Source organism: Apodemus sylvaticus, chromosome 5 (assembly GCF_947179515.1).
Source record: "Apodemus sylvaticus chromosome 5, mApoSyl1.1, whole genome shotgun sequence".
Lineage (NCBI taxonomy): Eukaryota > Metazoa > Chordata > Mammalia > Rodentia > Muridae > Apodemus > Apodemus sylvaticus.
The window spans coordinates 147,249,173-147,270,722 of NC_067476.1; the positions used below are offsets into that span (position 1 = coordinate 147,249,173).

The 21,550-nt window shown below is 40.0% G+C and overlaps 1 protein-coding gene across 1 annotated transcript in view; it reads right to left on the bottom strand.

Moving 5' to 3' along the window:
- The window catches only part of Ptprt (protein tyrosine phosphatase receptor type T), a 1,128,608-nt gene that overhangs the window by 178,201 nt on the left and 928,857 nt on the right, over positions 1-21,550 (bottom strand). The window contains exon 13 of the mRNA XM_052184183.1: positions 18,021-18,057. Within this exon, the coding sequence (XP_052040143.1) occupies positions 18,021-18,057 (37 nt within the window). The remainder of the gene's footprint in view (positions 1-18,020; positions 18,058-21,550) is intronic.

Sequence of the window (21,550 nt, forward strand, 5' to 3'; positions counted from 1 at the left end):
AATCTCCATCCCAGGGTCAGGATCATGCTTGAGTTTGGGAAGAGGGTAAAGCTAATAGGGTTATGTTTTCCTTGCCTGTTGTACTTTATTTCCCATCGCTATAAACTGACCAACCAGTCAGTGATCTCAACAGGCAAAACCTTCATTGAGAAAAATGGTAGGTAAATGCATAAAAGCTCTCATAAAGCCTTCAATTGGTCAGAAGGGGATCCTAAAGACAGAGAGGCGTGGTTTTGGGTTATCTTTCTTCTCCATGTATTAGGAATTGACTTCTGATGGATGGGCTCTTTATCTTATGAATAACTGTGCCTATTTATTTGAAACAAACTCTACCTTTCTTGTGTTTGAATAAAAAAAAATGCTCTCATTTACACCAAGCAAATACTTACACTAGGTGGGGCCCTTCTGTTCCAGCTTTGACATTTATTATCTTGTTTAGCTTAGAATGCAATTTCAGAAAAATCTGAATATGTAGAGTCCATAATGCCAATAATGTTCCCTAAGAAGCAAGTATTATTATTCCTTCTTAACAAAAGGAAATATGGGCCTAGTCACATTTAAAGGATGTATTAGGGCCAACAGTAGAGCTGAGGTTGTGGTGAAACCTACTCATTCCTTAAAAATCAGATCTGTTAGGTCAGCTCTCTTCCACCCTCAGACCACAACTCAGTTTGCATTTGTGGTGTGTGTGTGTGTGCATGTATGTGTATGTGTCTGTGTGGTGTATGTGTATGTATATATGTGTATATGTGCATGGTTGTGTGTGCATGTATGTGTGTATGTGTGTATATGTGTATGTATCTGTATTTCTGTCTGGTGTGTGTATGTATGTTTGTGATTGTGTGCATGTGTGTGTAGTATGTTTATGTATGTATGTACGTATGTATATGTATATGTATATGTGTGTGCATGTATGTGGTATATATGTATCTGTGTGTCTGTGTGGTATGTGTGCTTGTATGTATATGTATATATATATCTGTGTGTGTGCATGTATATATGTGTGTATGTGTGTGTGTGATGTGTGTATGTGTCTGTATGTTTATATGATATGTGTGTATGTATATGTGTATGTGTGTGCACAATATATATGTGTGTGTGTTATGTGTGTGTATGTGTGTGCATATATGAGTGGAGTGTATGTGTCTGTGTGTCTGTGACTGTGTGTAGTATGTGTATGTATGTATGTGTCCATGTATGTGCATGTGTTTATGTGTGTGTAGGGTGTGTGTATATGTCTGTGTATCTGTATGGTGTATATGTGTATGTATATGTATGTGTATATGTGTATGTGTGTATATATATACATATGTGTGGGCTGTGTGTATGTATATGTGACTGTGTGTGTAGTGTGTATATATATGGGTATATGTTTATGTGTGTATAGTGTATGCATGTATATGTCTGTGTGTGTATGTATGTATATGTATGTTTGTGTGTGCATATGTGTATATGAGTGTGCATGTATATGTGTCTCTGTGACTGTGTGTGATATGTATGCATGTGTGTGTAGTATGAATGTATGTGTGTATATGTATGTGTGTGTATCTGTGTGCATGTGTGGGTCTGTGTATGTGTCTCTGTACATTTGGGGGTATATATGTGTATGATTTCTGTGTGTATATGTGGGTGTATGTGTGTATGTATAGTATGCGTGTATATGTGTGTTTCTATGTGTGTTTGGGGTGTGTATGTATGTATGCATGTATATATGTGCCTGTGTATGTGGTGTGTATATATGTGTCTGTGTATATGTGGTGCATGTGTGTGTGTGTGGTATGTATATGTAGTGTGTGTATAAGTATGTGTATGTGGTGTGTGTGTGTGTGTGTGTTTTGAATATCATATGCATCTCTCCTTAGCATTAGGGAAAATTGACCATTTATTTTTAGAGTCTTTGATCAATAAGCTAAGACATCAGAATTTGTCTCCTTTGCTTGTTATCGTATTCTCAATATTTAGAACAATGCCTGGTACATAGTAGGTATCCATTAAACCTTGGTAAGATGGGGAAATGGATGAATAGAGGGATGTATGAATAGGTAGGAGGAGGTAATGGTGGTTAGATAGATGAATGGGTGAGTGGTCAGGTAGTGGGTGGGAAGAGGCGATGAAGGACCTGTCAGTTCAGCTCTAGTACACCTGGCCTGGAGAACCCACAGAGCATGGGCCATTGCCAGTCCCCCCCCTCTTGCCCAGGGCTCTGGTGATCACCTGTGGTGAGGAGGTAGAGTGGAGTCCCCGGGGTCACCTGGGCGCTGCCCATTGGTGCTGACCACAAGGAAGCCAATCCCCAGGCAGCATGCAGAAGAGAAGGAGAGAAAGAAACACACATGAAAACGTGTGGTACAATGAGCAAGACCATAACTCTCGTGGCTCTAAAGAGCTCACACTGAATGAGAGAACACCACGATTTACCAAAACTGAGGCTGAAATAGATTTTTATAAATGAAAAAAAGAGTCAGTGTCAGCATTTATCAAACACCCATGACATGCCAGGTACTCTGCCAAGTACCTCGTGTAATGTTCCTAAGACATAGGGCAACCAGAAAGGTCCGTGGTATTACAAATGGACCTGCCACGTCCCCAGTCAAACTGCATAACCCCCAGTCTTTCTTTTCTTTGTAAATGGTGCTACCACACACACAGCTTCTCTTTGTAGAAACCTGGGTGACTTCCCTTCGACCCTATTAGTAAGGGTGCCTACCTTCTATCTTTCTTCTACCGCACTTCCCATTCATAACTACTTACCAGCTCTTACTGATTCTACTGCAGACAAGCTCTTCCAGATTTTCCCCTCTCTCCAGTCTCATTTGTACTTTCTCCAGCCACCCATTTACACAGCCTCATGTGGGCTCACTGCCTCTGTTCTTACTCCCCTCCCACCAAGTTCCTGCCATTTAAACGAAACACACCATCACCCTCCCTGTCTTCTAAAGTAAACCTCAAACCCCTTGATGGTCACAGACCATCGCAATGAGTTCACTGCTTTCCTTGCCCGATTCCTTCCTTCCCACCTTCTTCTCTGCTCTGCTGCCAGCATGTAGACCCATTCCCATGATGAATAGCCCCTGTTGTCTTGTCTAGAGAACATGCTCAGGACAGTGGCATGCATTCCTTCCTGCTTCTTCCCCTGGCAGACAACTGCTAACCTTTCAAGAGTCAGTGTGGAACTTCCCTCAAGGGTCCGGCATCTGCAGCAGATGTGCACCCTTTGTCTTCCCATAACATCTTAATATTCCCTTCTCCTTGTAGCAACCCTATATTGTGAGTGGATGTCTTCTCCTTCACCTTGCAGTCTCCTTGAAGGTAGATGCTCTGTCTCATTGATTGATGCATTTCTGTGACCTTCCATTGCACCTGACACATAGTAGGGACTTGACAAATATTTGCTGTGCAAATGAACGAATTAATGAAGGAATGATGACTCAGAATTTTTATAAGTTGTTCAAGGTCACAAAAACAGTAACTAGCAGAGGCTGCATTCAAAGCCTAGTTTGTCTCTCTTTAATGTCCCTGTCCCTCCAAGTCTCTAAAGAAAGTGACACAAAGTCCCAGCAAGTATTACACCCGTAGTCATAGACATCAATGTTCCCCAGTCATTTATCAGCAAAACTGTGTAAGATTCTTGTGCAGAATATTGAGAGTGATGGGATGTCTCTGACCAAATGATAAGCAAAAACTACATCATTTCAAAAATGATACAAGGGGCAAGCTTAATCAATAATAGACAAGTATAAAAGTTAACTGCCCATGCACAGTGATCATAAAGTTCCTTCCTGAAAGACGTGATGTTTTGTCCTTTTTAAAAGCACTTGCTAAGTCAGTGGTCAGTTTGTGAGCCAAGTCTGGTATCTGTGCTATTTATTATGTGGGTATAAAGTAAGAATGGTTCTTAGATTTTATTTTCACTGGTTGAGAAAATATGAGTAATATTTGGTGCTATGGTGTTCTAGTTAGCTTTAACTATCAACTTCGGTGTGGCAGCTGTGAAGGGAGTCTCAACTGAGGACTTGTTCAGGTTAGAACAGCCTTCAAGCATGTTTGGGGTGGGGTGGGGTGTCTTGATTGCTACAGATGTAGGAGGCCCAGCCCACGGTGGGCAGCAGCACCATCTTTAGGCAGGCGGTCCTGGGCTGTATCAGAATGGTGGCTAAGCTTGAACCTGTGAGCCTGCCAGTGAGCCTGCCAGTGAGCCGCATTTCTTCCATGATTTCTTCTTCCAGGTCCTGCTTTAGCTTTCACCATGATGAACTGTAACCTATAAGCTGAGACAAACCCCTTGCTTTTGGCCAGAGTGTTTTTATTGCAGCAAGGAGATAAAAACCATAACATATATGAACGCTATATCATTATATGCACTCACATCTTTCCTCCCCAGAGTTTTATTTTAATATAAATGTACTTGTGAGTATCTCTACGATTGCTTTTTTGTATGTGTTTTGGTGACAAAGCTGGTAGGTGTGAGAAATACCTTGAGGCCTACAAAATTGAAAATATTCACTATTTCACCTTGTAAAGGAATGTTTGCTAACCTCTGTTCTATGTGACTACTTTCTCTGAGTCTATTTTCTCTCCATCTCTGTGAGGCAGGTGAGACAATGATCTGATGACTCACATTTAGTCAAAGAAACACAAACCTGGGGGGCGGGGGAGATACACGATGCCTACTCCTATATGGTCTCCCTCAGCAGCCTCAACTGTTCTTTCTGAAGCCTGGCTCCTGCCTCAGTCCATCTTCTCTATCCACTGCCTAGGCTGCATTTAGGGCACTCTCCTCTAAAAGGGGTCTGCCTAAGACTTCCAACCAGGACTCTCACTGTCTCAGGAAAGGAGGGAGGAAGGAGGGATAGGGGGAAAAGAGAGAGAATGGGAACCACCATGAGGCTATATTTAGGGCTAAGTGGCTTTGCATGATACTCTTGTTTCTTTTTTTTTTAAAGATTTATTTTTTACTATTTTAAATTACTTGTTCATAAGGGATGTTTGTGTTCATAAGGGCAGTTGCCTTTGGAGGCCTGAGGCCTCACATTCCTTGGCCCTGACACTGAAGGTGATATGGATTCTGGGACTCAGAGAGCAAGCAGGCCTATTTAATGCTGAGGCATCTGTCCAACTCTAGTGCATTTTTTTCTACCTTAGGACTGCTCCTCACCATCTCTTATATGGTATGCTGAGCACTGTTCCTCTGATGATCTGACTTTGACTTGAAACCTTCTTGCCAACCCTAATACCATTCTCTCTGATGATTTTCTTTCCTGTTTCAAAGCTTAGCTTTGTGGTCATACACTCTGAGAAAACTTTTCCTCTGGTTTTGTGTTTGTTTATTTTGAATTGCCCTTTTTGTGCCAATGGCATGTCAGGATCATCTCTTCTTAGCTCTCTTTCAGTATACCGGTGTGTGTTTGTTAGCTCTTCCAGTATCCATGATTTGCTGAGTGTTTATTACAAGCTGGGTACTACACAGAGCACTTGGTATGCACTACTTGGTTACGTTTTTATATTAGGTCAGGGAAATAAGTGGCATTGGTGTTATCAGTCTGTCCATGCTGGCATTGAGATTCAGATCAGTTAAGTCCCTTTCCCTGCCTAGAATCTAATGTTATACAAACCAAAGAAGAACTTAGTAACCTCTAGAGAATATAGGGTTAGGTAATAATATAAAACTTAATAAACAAATAATACAACATAACTATGTACATAAAACCCAATTAGTGGAAGTAACAGTGGGTAACTCACAAACCAATTTTAAGGAAAACAGCATACACCTTAGTATAGTTGGCAGGATCCAGGGGAGGCCCCTCACTTTGCCTTCCAGGGATACAGCTCTGCAGGAAAGATCTGCTAACAAGGATAAGAACACAGGGACAAAACAATACTTCTCCTGTGAGTGGAGAAGGAGAAGAGAGGTATGGTTTATGGATCTCAGTGGAGTAGGGAAAGGGAAATAGGAGCTGTACATGGAACCAGAAATAATACTCCCCCGCTTCCCCACTCACTTCTGAGATGTTTAGAAGGGGCCAAGTCACCTTGAAGTTAGGCTGTATCAGGTAATAGTTCTTATTAAGAGCATGGAGTAGAAACATTAGCGATGTCTAAGTAAGATATTTAAGATTAAGGTTACCAACCGAATCCAAGAACACATCAAAACAATCATCCACCATGACCAAGTAGGCTTTATTCCAGGGATGCAGGGTTGGTTCAATATATGGAAATCCATCAATGCAATCCACTACATAAACAAACTCAAAGAAAAAAACCACATGGTCATTTCATTGGATGCTGAAAAAGCATTTGACAAAATTCAGCATCCTTTCATGCTTAAAGTCTTGGAAAGAACAGGAATTCAAGGCCCATACCTAAACATAGTAAAAGCAATATACAGCAAACCGGTAGCCAGCATCAAACTAAATGGAGAGAAACTTGAAGCAATCCCACTAAAATCAGGGACTAGACAGGGCTGCCCCCTTTCTCCTTATCTTTTCAATATTGTACTTGAGGTACTAGCTCGGGCAATTCGACAACATAAGGAGGTCAAAGGGATACAAATTGGAAAGGAAGAAGTTAAACTATCATTATTTGCAGATGACATGATAGTCTACATAAGTGACCCAAAAACTCCACTAGAGAGCTCCTACAGCTGATAAACAACTTCAGCAAAGTGGCAGGTTATAAAATCAACTCAAGCAAATCAGTGGCCTTCCTATACTCAAAGGATAAGCAGGCTGAGAAAGAAATTAGGGAAATGACCCCCTTCACAATAGCCACAAACAGTATAAAGTACCTTGGGGTGACTCTTACCAAACATGTGAAAGATCTGTATGACAAGAACTTCAAGACTCTGAAAAAGGAAATGGAAGAAGACCTCAAAAAATGGGAAAACCTCCCATGCTCATGGATGGGCAGGATCAATATAGTTAAAATGGCCATTTTGCCAAAAGCAATATACAGATTCAATGCAATACCCATCAAAATCCCAACTCAATTCTTCACAGAGTTAGAAAGAGCAATTATCAAATTCATCTGGAATAACAAAAAACCCAGGATAGCTAAAACTATTCTCAGCAACAAAAGAAATTCTGGGGGAATCAGTATCCCTGACCTCAAGCAATACTACTGAGCAATAGTGTTAAAAACTGTATGGTATTGGTACAGTGACAGGCAGGCAGATCAATGGAACAGGATTGAAAATCCAGCAATGAACCCACACACCTATGGCCACTTGATTCTCGACAAAGAGGCTGAAAACATCCAATGGAAAAAAGATAGCCTTTTCAACAAATGGTGCTGGTTCAACTGGAGGTCAGCATGCAGAAGAATGCGAATTGATCCATCCTTGTCTCCTTGTACTAAGCTCAAATCCAAATGGATCAAGGACCTCCACATAAAGCCAGACACTCTGAAGCTAATAGAAAAGAAACTGGGGAAGACCCTTGAGGACATTGCTATAGGGAGAAAGTTTCTGAACAGAACACCAATAACATATGCTCTAAGATCAAGAATTGATAAATGGGACCTCATAAAATTACAAAGTTTCTGTAAGGCAAAGGACACCATCAAAAGGACAAATCAGCAACCAACAAATTGGGAAAAGATCTTCACCAATCCTACATCAGATAGAAGGCTAATATCCAATATATATAAAGAACTCAAGAAGTTAGACTCCAGAAAACCAAACAACCCTATTAAAAAATGGGGTACAGAGTTAAACAAAGATTTCTCACCTGAAGAACTTCGGATGGCAGAGAAACACCTTAAAAAAATGCTCAACTTCATTAGTCATTAGGGAAATGCAAATCAAAACAACCCTGAGATTTCACCTTACACCAGTCAGAATGGCTAAGATTAAAATTCACTAGACAGCAGGTGTTGGGGAGGATGTGGAGAAAGAGGAACACTCCTCCACTGCTGGTGGGGTTGCAAACTGGTACAACCACTCTGGAAATCAGTCTGGCGGTTCCTCAGAAAACTGGGCACCTCACTTCCAGAAGATCCTGCTATACCACTCCTGGGCATATACCCAAAAGATTCCCCAGCATGTAATAAGGATACATGTTCCACTATGTTCATAGCAGCCCTATTTATAATTGCCAGAAGTTAGAAAGAACCCAGGTATCCCTCAACAGAAGAGTGGATGCAAAAAATGTGGTATATCTACACAATGGAGTACCATTAGAAACAATGAATTCATGAAATTCTTAGGCAAATGGATGGAGCTGGAGAATATCATACTAAGTGAGGTAACCCAGACTCAAAAGATGAATCATGGTATGCACTCACTAATAAGTGGATATTAACCTAGAAAACTGGAATACCCAAAACATAATCCACACATCAAATGAGGTACAAGAAGAACGGAGGAGTGGCCCCTTGTTCTGAAAAGACTCAGTGAAGCAGTATAGAGCAAAATTAGAACAGAGAAGTGGGAAGGGTTGGGTGCGAAAACAGGGGGAGGGAAGGGGACTGATGGGACTTTCGGGGAGTGGGGGTCCAGAAAAGGGGAAATCATTTGAAATGTAAATAAATATATCAATAAATTAAAAAAATAGAAAAAAAGATTAAGGTTACCACCTATAAGGTTTCTATTCCCCTGTAGTGATCAACTATGTTCTAGATGACATAGCAAAACAAACAAACAAAAAAAAAACAAACAAAAGACCCACGCATTTATGTTATTAAGCTACTGATCTTTGGTTATAATTTGTTATTGTGACAAAGCTTATTTTACCCCTACTAACCCATTTGAAGAAGAGGTGGAAACGTCTTCCTTTCTCCTGCATCATCTGATTTCCCCCATGCAGTGGCTTATAACTAGAGGGTTTGAGACTCATATCTCTTTGCATGGATCTGCTTGGTGTGTTTACATACATAAGCACCATGAATGACAGTTTGTGAGCAAGTAAAGCAATAGGAGGCCAGAATGTGGAGTGCCTCTGACTGTTTCTTCTCTTGAAAAGCAATGAATGTCAAGTATAGAGAGATGTTGCTGGTCTACCTATGGTCTTGGAGAAGACAAGCTTGAGGACAAGCTAATTTTTTATCTTCAGTACAAAGCGAAGAGAGATGAGAGTTGCTGGATCCACCATATTTCCTTCTCTAGATTTCAGGTCTTAACTAATAACCCTAAAGAGATACAAAGTCTGTTACAACCTGGGAACAAACTAGCAAACAAACAAAACTACTTATCAATTATTAGTAGAAAACAGGTATGGAGAAGTGTTATCAAATAGAAGATAAAGCAGTCCTACCAGTGGTCCATTGTATTATTTTAGCCACTGAATGAGAGGAACAGAATTCAATAGTGATATAGAGTCAGCTCTGAGTAGCGCTCCTGAAGACTTTATGTTTGTTATACTTCTGAGCCTATACAAGTTCATTTTTCGAGTAGAGACAGTGACAGTGGCCAGCATTTATTTATTACCTGATGAGTGCCATACTTCTGTTATATCATCATATTGGAGCCTCATGTCCCCACACATCTCCACAAACAGTCCTATGCCTGGCTGTTGTGGAGCTAACTCTTCTGATTGAATCCTGTCCTTTCTAGAGAGAGACTAGTTATCACTCAACAAGAAAACAAAAATTATAAACCTTAGGAAGCTCCTTAAATGAGATCCATAGGGTCCCTCTCCGAGGTTACAAGAGATGTAACGCTTGCTGGGGGTGGGAATTCTCACCAGCACCATACAGACAACTACAGGGACAGAGCTCTCATGAGTTGTCACAGGTAAGCTTCGTAGTGTTGCAGCTGCTTTTGAGTTACTCATACTTGCCTTGGTTATTGCAATAAACTCACTGGTTCACTAAGCTAGATGGTTTCTTTGATCTCATTGGTACTTTGAGGTGAACAGATGTTGGCTTGGCTTTGGGATGCCTTCATTTTCCCATTTGAAAGCCCACTGATAAGGCTTAAATTCTCTTTATTTCTAACCTGTATCTCCAGCCTACTCAAAAATTTCCCCAACCTTAAATCTAAATTGTCTCCTTCTCCCTTTAAGAGAGACACAAATCCTTTGGAAACGCGGTTTTGAGTTAAAGCCACCCATGGTATAGAAGGTCTGCACCATATAATTCTTCCTTCTATTTGAGTGAAATTGGTTAAGACTCCATAGGTATGTGTTCGCAGGACAAGAGTCAGGACTAGCTAGCTTTTGTTTTCCTGGGCTCTTTTGCTGCAGCCTTTGCCTTCATGAGTGGGATGTAATGCACCGAAGAATGCAATTTGAGCTACTCTGGGGAGGAAGAGGAAAAGAAGACCAGAGCAATGTGCTAGCAGTTCCATCAAGACAAATAATAAAGACAGGGTTGGGGTTTTTCAAGCCTTTTAGGTTGTTTTCTGGTGTTCTCCGTGATGGAGTCTTTTATTTTCTCATACAACCCTCAGGAAAAGCTGTATGATTCCATCTGGCATTTTAGGATCGAGCTGGAAACAGGGCAGAGTAAAGAGTGGTAAATGTCAAGGAGACTTTGTTTTATTATACAAGCCCAAGCCCAGAAATACTCACCCTTAGTCTCAGCTAAGGGAAGAAGAATGGCAGTGCTGTGCCTCAACCCTCCCAATTCACACCTTCAGCTCCTTCCTACATAGTTTGAAAGAGTTTAAAGACTGAACCACAGTCAAGATTATCTCACTGTGCTATACAACTTCATATTTCCTTCTTACAACTGATACTTCATTATGTCTCTGTTCAGCTACCATAGTTAGGTTTAGGAGTGCTGTGTTCTGGGGTCTCTTCTGATACTACTGGGCAAGTTTGAAGAGAGGAACAATCCCATGTAGAACACCAATAAATAGATGAGAAAAATTCTAGACATGGATATATATATCCATGTCTAGAATTTTATATATATATATATATATATATATATATATATATATATATATATATATATATATATATATATATCCATATCTAGATGCACCACACACACCCACACACCCACATACCCACACCCACACACACACACACATATTTCTTTGTGTGTGTGATTTTTAGATATCAAGTGCTAAAGGTAGCATCATGCCTGGACCCTTTCAGCTTCTCCAATTTGCACTTAATGAGTCCATCTAACACAGGGGAGATATTTAGAATAGCAGGCAAAATTACTAGAATCTGCTCTGTGGCCTTCTACAGAGACTCAAGATCTACATAGGATTGCAGCTCTAGTAAAGATCTGTAGAGTCAAAGGAAGGATGGAAACTCCTTGTTTATAATCTATTCTATGCTTGGATGAATGACAGAATTAGTGATATCTGCTTTAAAAACAATGTAGTAGCCTCTGAGATGGTAAGTCATGTGTCCCATGTCAAGTAACTAGACTTGGAGACAGGATACCAGATATGTCTGATTCTCATGATTTCAAACAAACTTTTGAAACCAGGTGTCTCTGATTCTCATGATTTCAAGAAAACTTCTCCAGGATGCTTCATGTAAGAGAACCTTTCAAGTAGAGTTGAACCAGTGTGGCTGGCAATTTCCTACCCAGACAATGCTATTTTCACATCTCTCTTGGCTTCTTGTACCACATGTGGCTTGTTCTGTGGATAAAGAAGCTATGAACATATCACTCTCCTACGGACACAGGGCCCTAGTCTTAGCATCAACAAAATGGATGTGTCTCTCTTAAGAAGGACCATTTACTGTAGTTGCCAGTTCCTGTAGCAGTGAGGGTCCATTATGGGGAGACGAGAAAGAAATGCTGGATGACATATCTCACTTCAGGCTTAGACTTGCAAAAAGATGGCAGGTTTACAAAAGGCCATTGACCATGCCTCTTGCCTGTCATGGTTGGACAATAGTTTTAGACCATCCTTAATGGGCAAGACAGAGCTGTTGGTGACACTGGCCCCATATCTCATGCTTCATTACTCTGAGGCTTCACTTTCAGCACCTACTTCAAGGGGGGCACTTTAATGGGGATCATTAGAGTGTTTACTAGATTAAAACTGTAGCTGTCTTCTGCAAAGCAACTCTGCAAATGGCTTTATGGGTTTCCGGATTTATTTTGTCTCAATGACTCGGCTCAGTTTGCAAATCAAATCAAAGCTGATTTTTCAAACTGCCATTCCTGCACACCCAGCAGGAGTCTGCAGAGCCAGCTGCATTCTCCCAAAGGCTGGTGCCATTGGGGGGAGTGTTACCACCTGCTGGCAGCTAGAGTTGTTACAACCAACTGCTGGAAGACCTGGAAGATGGGCAAGTGTGGACCTGTTGACCCTATTTGAACAAGGGATTGGAAGAATGGTTCTGAGGAAGTCAATTCTATTTCTAAAAGGAAAATAGCTAGATAGGACTAAGTGGCTTTGAGGACTGATTAGCAGGCATTGTAAGAAGCCAAATGCACAGTGCTCTTTCCAACTAAAGTGTCCAAAATTGAGAGGAACTCCTGGCAACTGGTGTGTCCAAAAGTAGAAGGAGCTTCCTGAAGGAGTATGAAATTCTTGTTTACATGAGACAAAAGTAAAGATTAATGTGAGATTTTTGCTAGTGGGGATTGTAGATCACAGAATAGTTCCCCTATCTTATCTTACTCTATCCTCCGGAGAGCACAGACCCGGTAAAAAGTTTAGACTTTTAAAAAAGTGGGCTTGGAAGAACAATAACTTAGGAGCTCTCTATCTATTCATTTATCTAATGATCCATCCATTCATGAAATACCCATCTCTCTGTCCACTGACCCAACAAAGCCCCATCCAGCTGTCCATCCATCCATCCATCCATCCATCCATCCATCCATCCATCCATCCATCCATCCATCCATCTGCATATTTGTTCAACAAATTTTACTGAGCATCAGTGTGTGCTAAGATCTGGAAACACAACAGTCATCAAAACAGACACTTATGTCACTTGGCATCCAGCAGGATGGTGAATATTAATCACATACATGCTTATCAACTGAGATGAGTACCACAACCAAAGTGGAAATTTTGTGTATATATGTTGCTTTGTGGTCAGGATGGTCTTCTTTATCAAGTAAGAATATTATTACAATTTAAAAATGTCTGTATGTTAAGTTGATACTTATGATGGCCAGATACATATGGTGGTTCATGATGAAAAACAGGCCCTGATGTTGGAAGTAAATTCATTTAGTAGTTCAGGAATTTAAAAAGAGGTACTCAAGTGCTGTCTCTTGCCTTATAAACATGAAGTCCTGAGTTGAGATCTCTATAATCTATGATGAAAAGCTATGACCAGTGTGATGCAGATGTAATCCCAGTCTTGGTGATGTAGAAGAGGGAGACAGGTAGATCCCTAGATGCTTGTGAGACAGGTATATTAACCTATATGAAAAAGTTTCAGGCCAATGAGAGCTCCTGTCTCAAACAAAATGTAAAAGGTACTTGAGAACTAAATCGTTCTTTGACTCTCACGCATGTACCGTGCACATATATATTTCCTACACATGTATATACCCACACCCAACACACATATAGATAAATAAATAAATAAATAAATGGTATTTTTTTAAAAGCTAGGAAGACTCAGTAGGCTTTGTTCTTTGACTATTTGCTTTTAAGTCCAAAAATTTGAGTTTGATCCCTGGAACCCCCATGGTAGATGAAGAGAATAAACTCCTGCAAGTTGTTCTTTGATCTTGATGTGTGTTCTGACTTGTTAGCTCTACCCTACATACTGCAAAACAAACAAACAAATGTGATTCTAAAAATTAATTGAACAAAGACTATGTGTTGTGGTAAGTGGGTAAGAGGGGAGAAGCCTGAAAGAGGCTCAAAGTAAATCTGGGCTCATACAATGCAGGAAGGAAAGGATGATGGTGAAGAGAAAGTAGTGAGATTCAGAAGGTTACAAGGAGGGCCCAGGAGAGCTTTTGGATAAATATAACATCAGATTCTGAAAGAGAAACCGTTTCTTATTCTTTTGCAACTGAACACGATGATCAGAGACTATTTTCTACCTGGCCTCTTCTGTCCTAACCTAAAGGGCATGCATTTGGCTACTTGAACATCTCCTTTAGCAGCTACTGTTGGAACTGTCGTTTACGATCACACCTGATGCTTCTTCTGTGATAATGGATGTTTAAACTCTTATTTGAAATTCTAAGTATCTCATTCCCAGTTCCCATAAACTCCTCAGGTTAGCCAAGGACAACTTAAAATTAAGTTAGCCCATTGACTATTTTGCAAGTAAAATGCATTTTGATTAGTCACTTATCCTTTCCTTTCTTGTCTCCCTCCCATCACAAACCCCCTTCTTGGAACAGTTTCAAGATTCATGAAATTTCAGTTAATCTTGTGACCCATTTAGTTTTGCCAGGGTCACCTGTATGTTCACTGGATTGGAACTGTCCATTGGAGCCTAGTGGGACACCAGGGGCTACCCAATTGAAGGCAGTGGCTTCCTTCCCCCTTAACTTATCAGTAGCAACAAAAAGTTCTACAGTAAAAATTAGCTCCCACACAATCCTCCTCCATCCATGCCTAATTATTGATGGACCTGTTCTTATGTAGACCCAATGAAAGCACACTTTTAAATTGATCATCTTGGCTTCCTGGGTTTCTACTGCCTTCTTTTCAAAGTCTTGTTTCAAAACTAAAACAATGTTTCTTTACACATTATTGCTGTTTTTCTTTCCACAGCTCTGAGCAGGTCTATTACCAGGGTTGGACTGTGGTCTACAACGGAATTTGAAATGTTTTGGAATTTATCACACTTGGAACAACTCTAGTAGCATTTTGCTATCCCTCAACCTGAGGGTGTAATGTAACTTTGGTAGTTAGAGACAGTAGGAAGAAGATCATGGCTTGGCACTCAGTTTCTCATTTCAGGTTTGTGCGGTATCAGGATGTGACCAAGAGTTTACAACCAAAACGTTCTCTGGCATCTAGTCTAAGTTTACCAGCGTCACTTCTTATGTAACTATCCAAGAGACTGGTAGAGGGAAGAGCCAGAGTCTAATGAAGACTAGGAGGTCTTCTTACTATATGAGCCAAGACAACTGCAGAGAGATGTGTACTCACTGTAGATCTAGCCTTACTTTGATACTTCCTGAAAAAAAGATTCAGGCTCATCCTATCCCATTCTTTTTTTTATCAGTTACAGATTTCTTTCGAGAGACCTCCCTGAACAGATCACTAGAACACATCTCTAAATCCTTGCCTCAGGCTTTGCTTCCAGAGATCACAAGGAGACACACATTAGAGCCAGTGAGTACATAACATAAAAGGTAATGGTTTTAAGGCCAATTCCAAATGACTCCAAATGAGTAATTATGGCTGAAATACATGATAATTGTCTGCCTCTATGGGCTTCACGCAGCTGACCATGGACAACAGCTAAAGAACCCAAGGTCAGGAACAAGACAGCAGCAAGTTACTTTATCACAAGAGTGCTGGTCTTATATCTGTCATGTGGTCTCTCCCCAGACATAGTATGTCTATCAGCAGGCCCCCAAGGAAGATACCAGGATGGCAGAAGGGTGGGGATACTTAGAGAATGATGACATATTTCTGGGACTTCATAATGTTGATGGGTGTAAGATGCCTGAGATCAAATTTTTCTCTGCTAAAAAAATAGTAACAGCAGAATCCTACCTAGAAAAAAAAAATTGATCTAGGTAGTAAAAAAGGAATAACTCATGATCCTTCATTTCAAAGCCTTGTGGGAAATACATGGATTCAAGCAGCATTTGCTTTTGGTTGACTCTGGGATATTTCAAGTGTAGCGACAGATATGGAGTGGACACTAATCAACCATGAATTTCCTTCCTTCAAACTTAGTGTTGTACTTCTCAAGACTCCTTTTTCTCTGCAGCTGTGTTGATAAGGGATGGCTCCCTGAACAGTGATAGGTTGTTTCTCAGCATTAGGTCATTTTCTTAGTTTCTAATGGAGTCTCTGTTTTTGGGGGGAAGAAGTACTAAATCTTAGTGTAATATAGAAGCAGGATGTGGATGGCGAAATGCCCTTAAGAACAGTGGTTGGGCTTAGTTAGCTGGGAATTCACACACTCATCCTTGCATCCCTACTGTTTTACACACTCACATTTTACCTGTGCAAATACTTGACTAAAGGAAGCTTCTAACCTAAGGTCACACAGAAGAAGACACAGTTAGACTATGAAGAAATAGAGTGCACGTGTGTTTTAGTTCTTATAATGTCCTTATTGCTCTCCATCTGACCAGCAACATATCTTTGGAGAAACCAGTAGAGTAGCACTCTATACTTCTGAGAACTATGGTCCTGAGATTGGCAGGAGAGCACAGTCTTACATATCATCTCGTCACCTTTACATGTATCTGTTGCTTCTCAAGTCTCATGCTCCCAGTTATCAGGTGAAACAGACCTAGTAAACTACTCTTTGGAAGGATCTGTATCTCAATGTGTCCTTAGAAGCCAGAGCAAGAACAGCAATCCCCTTGCCTCTTCCCTGTCTAAAGTGCAAAAGTATCTAGAAGCCATGGGATATTATTTCCCTGGAGAAGACTTTTTCTCTGTGTTTTCTCTCTCCCCTCTGGCTGCCTATTTAAGTGGGATGCAGCAGACACCCAGCTTCCTGATTGTTGTCTAGAGTCCCACTGCTACCCAACTGATGATGTCCTTCCTTTTACATTATCTATTTTCTTCAGTGACAAAGACTGCAAGGTCTGTGATTTGTGTCACTTCTGTCTGCAGACCATTAATCCCCCTGCCTTAAGAAGACCATTTTATCTCTTTCCACAGTCATTTGAGTTCCTCAGAGGGAACAAGTGAGGGACATGACAGCCTTGATGACTTCTTATCACCAAGAGTCCCAGTGTTCCATCTTCTTCCTGTACCATACCTTTGGAGTCTATACATGCAGTTGGATTCTTAGAATTTAGAAACATTCTAAGAGGTCAAGTCCAAAGAACGCGCTTTGCTAGTTATGTTTTCTAGCCTAGTCTGTTTCTGTGTCTGTGTCTAACTTTATACCCACTCACTCACTCACTCACTCACTCACTCACTCACTCACTCACTTACTCACTGTGTTTCCCCTTCTATCCAAATGTATGCGACTCCTTTGCTTGTACACATGTATACACATTCACATGCATACATACATATACAAACTCGAGTCATTGCCTTTGTCTATTATAGCTACGATAATACATATGCTTATATTTATAAATTTTATATCCTTGGAAGTAAACTGTGAAATTGTGTATGCAGTGAATAAATGCAGAGAACAGAAACCAATTTTGTTTCATGAGTATTGGTGGGGGAAGTTCTTGTTGAAAATATCAATTCTGTAAGAAAAAGATAAACCTGATTTTTACCCATTCAACCTTGTAATAGGTTAAATGATAACAAACCATTCATTGATTTTGTTTTTTTTTTTAAAAGGTAATAAACAGAAACATGTACCAATTGAAAGAGCCAGGCAATTCAATTATAATTAGGAGAACAAAAGTGATGAGCCTGAACAATGCAGCCTTCGTGTTTTGGGGATAAGTGTTGGAATGCAGAGGACATAACAATGTAGTGTCTGTTCGCTTGTTTTAAAGGCGCCAATACTAATCACCTCATATTTGAGAACCATGAACCAACTGAATAAAGTACAAAACCTCAGCAACAGCTCTAATATAGAAGCTTAAAGAAAAATGCCCACACAAACATAGACACAAATACAATGGAACTACACACACACACACACACACACACACACACACATTAGAATAATATTTTAAAGTACTTTACTTTCATTTTCATTACTCCATTGATTAATGTACTATCTATCCATCTATCTATCTATCTATCTATCTATCTATCTATCTATCTATCTATCTATCTATCATACATACATACATACATACATACATACATACAATATATTTCTTTGGCAATCTTAATATGCTTTAAGCTCTATGCTATGAGCATATTCTTAGGAGATACTGGTGTAGATGCAAATGACCCCAAGAAATGCAATTCTTTCCTTTTGTATTAAAGTTTGCCAAAATTTCCATGTATGACCACAAGGAGCAACTGTTGTATTGCTGAAGAACAGCTATAGTCAGACAAGGACATGTCAACTTACCTTTAGTAGCCAGACGCACGCAGTTGATTTTTGTCTCCTGGGGGGGAAAAAGAATGAGACAGCACTTAATTATTTGTTAATTATATAAGGATTATTATATAAAAATACTTAGGGAATTGTATATATTCATAAGTATTTAATTATAATTTAAAATTTGTCCTTTTCATTTTTCCTCCCTGCTATTGGGATCACCTTTTAATTTCAGCTCTCTGTTTCCTCTCAGGCTCGGAACATATGTTGTTCTGTTTGTTTCATGCTACCTGTTACCTCCTCAACCTTTCCGTCAGGCAGAAGTACTTTATAAATATTCTAGCACCCAGAAAGTTAAGCAGTTCTCAGTGGTTATTTGGGAGTTTACAGCATTCTGTGTTCTCAAGTGTGAATTAGGAGATGAAACCAAGCCTTCCTTGGGAAACTTTGATGTAAGTAGCAATGCATCTATGTGGACAGAGTGAAGAAACATCTGGCCAGAGTCAAATCTGTGTGACATGTGTTGTGAATCACATCATAAAGTTCATCTTTCAAATAGTTGCTTTGGTCCTGAGATCTTTGATGGGTTTTGTAGTCTTTTAAAACTCTCTCGGGCAGTGGTGGCACACGCCTTTAATCCTAGCACTTGGGAAGCAGAGGCAGGCAGATTTCTGAGTTGGAGGCCAATATGGTCTACAAAGTGAGACTCTCTCTCTCTCTCTCTCTCTCTCTCTCTCTCTCTCTCTCTATATATATATATATATATATATATATGTGTGTGTGTGTGTGTGTGTGTGCTTGCCATGTGAATGTGTGTCAGTGTATCTGTGTGTCTGTTAGTCTGTATATAAAATCTTTACCAAGTGAACTTTTCGCTGTTTTCCAAGTGAATTGTTTCCACAGATCTGTGACCTTGCTGGCATGCTGTGGAGTTACAGCAAAGTGTGCTTATGAGGAGAATTTTCTTAGCCTTCTCTCCTGGAACTCATTTCCCAGGAGGTCCTGGAGGCAGCAGAAATCCCAGCTGACTAAATTACAGTTTGAAGGCAATGTAGCAAAGAAAGAAAATGCAAGGAAGGCAATGTATGAGATACCAAACCAAATACCTGTCAGGAACCCAGGGCTTAATATAGGATCTACTCTACCTTGAAGGTGTTTAGGCCCATCCAGTTACAAAGATTGCATTGCAGCAATAAACCCCATGGACACCCATGGATAGAAACAGCAAAGGGTTTTATCTACTTAGACTACCAGTTCCATGTCGGTGTATGGCAGTGTCTGAGGGATGGGAGAGAGGCATGGCATGGAAATTGCATATTTAAGGAAAAACATGCTGAAAAGGGAAACTCTAGCAATCAAATACTTTGACTCAGAAGTAATACTCTCAATTCTACCCGTCTCATCAGCTGAAACTAGTCATATGACCACGCCCACTTTCACTGAGGAAGAGAAATGGAATCTTCCATATCTTATACCCAGAAGCAGAAAAGAAATGGTTGCTGGCAGAGTCTTTTCCTACTATGCCCAACCCCTGATACACTACTTGTCTCTCTTCTTAGCTCAAATAGAGTTCCCCATAATCAAGTCCTGCTGTCCTGATGCTAGCTCCTGGTTACACAGAAAGTTTACCCTTGCTTGTAGAGGAAAATCTTGAAATAGTGAAAGATAATTGTCAGATCATAAATGTCCTTCATCAACAAATCCCTCAAAGATTAGAATTCAAGTCTTCTGAGCCACCTTTTATACTCATCCTGGGATACTTTCCCTTTTATGTCTGTCAATGAGCAATAGCAAGAACAGAAAAGCAGTCTTTATTAAGTTTTGTCCATATATCACTATCTGACTATTGTATTATTTATTATTATTTATATTTATTATTATTTTATTATAGATTTATTATTATTATTATTATTATTGTTGTTGTTATTTATATTGAGCTTCTAGTAGCACAGCCAATCTCCCATCCCAAGCAAAGAATCATATTTCTCACTATGGGTTCTATCTTCTTTGCTCTGATACAAATACTCTCTCCTATTTTAATCTCTGAATCTAATAACCTGTCTCATTTCTTTTACTCAAACATTGTTAGAAAGCATTTTTTCCTGACATTTAATAAAAATAATTAGTGAGTAGTAACCAGGCAAATGCCAGGAGTAGAGTGTGCATGGCAAACTCTCCTCCTGACTGACATTCACTTGGACATCAGAGTCTTTGAACTAACTAGATTTTGGTTCATATGACTGCTTAAGCATTCAGATATTGTAAGTAGCTCAAGTGTTCATGCTTTTCAACTTCCACATGGTAGAGACTCGAGATGACGGTTAAGTTCATTGCAGATACAGATCCTCTATCTATGGCATTTATGTAACCTATTCATCTGAGGTGCTTCTTTCTTTCTTTCTTTCTTTCTTTCTTTCTTTCTTTCTTTCTTTCTTTCTTTCTTTCTTTCTTTCTTTCTATTTTTATTTTCTACATTCTTTGTTTACATTCCAAACGATTTCCCCTTTCCCGGTTCCCCCCTCCCCATAAGTCTCATAAGCCCTCTTCCCTCCGCCAACCACCTCCCACTTCTCTGTCCTGGTAATCCTCTACATTGCTACAGCAAGCTTTTCCAGGACCAGGGCCCTCTTCTTCCTTCTTCTTGGGAATCATTTGATATGTTAATTGTGTGTTGGGTATTCAGAGCTTCTGGGCTAATATCCACTTATCAGTGATTGCATTCCATGCATGTTCTTTTGTGATTGGGTTACCTCACTTAGGATGATATTTTCCAGTTCCAACCATTTGCCTAAGAATTTCATGAATTCATTGTTTTTAGTTGCTGAGTAGTATTCCCTGTGTAAAAATATACCACATTTTTTTGTATCCATTTCTCCATTGTGGGACATCTGGGTTCTTTCCAGCTTCTGGCTATTATAAATAAGGCTGCTATGAACATATTGGAGCATGTGTCCTTATTGCATGCCGGGGAATCCTCTGGGTATATGCCCAGGAGTGGTATAACATGATCTTCCAGAAGTGTCATGCCCAGTTTTCTGAGGAACCACCAGACTAATTTCCAGAGTGGTTGTACCAGCTTGCAATCCCACCAGCAGTTGCAACCTCGCCAACACCTGTAACCTTGCCAACACCTGCAACCTTGCCAATACCTGCTGTCTCCTGAGTTTTTGATGTTAGCCATTCTGACTGGTGTGAGGTTAAATCTCAGGGTTGTTTTGATTTGCAATTCCCAAATGACTAATGATGTTTAACATTTCTTAAGGTGCTTGTCAGCCATTCAAAATTCTTCAGGTGAAAATTCTTTGTTTAGCTCTGTACCCCATTTTTAATAGGGTTATTTGGCTCTCTGGAGTCTACCTTCTTCAGTTCTTTGTATATATTGGATATTAGCCCTCTATTGGATGTTGCTTTGGTGAAGATCCTTTCCCAATTTGTTAGTTGCCGTTTTATCAGTGTCCTTTGCCTTATAGAAACTTTGTAATTTTATGAGGTCCCATTTGTCAACTCTTGATCTTAGAGACTAAGTTATTGGTGTTCTCTTCAGGAACTTTTCCCCTGTG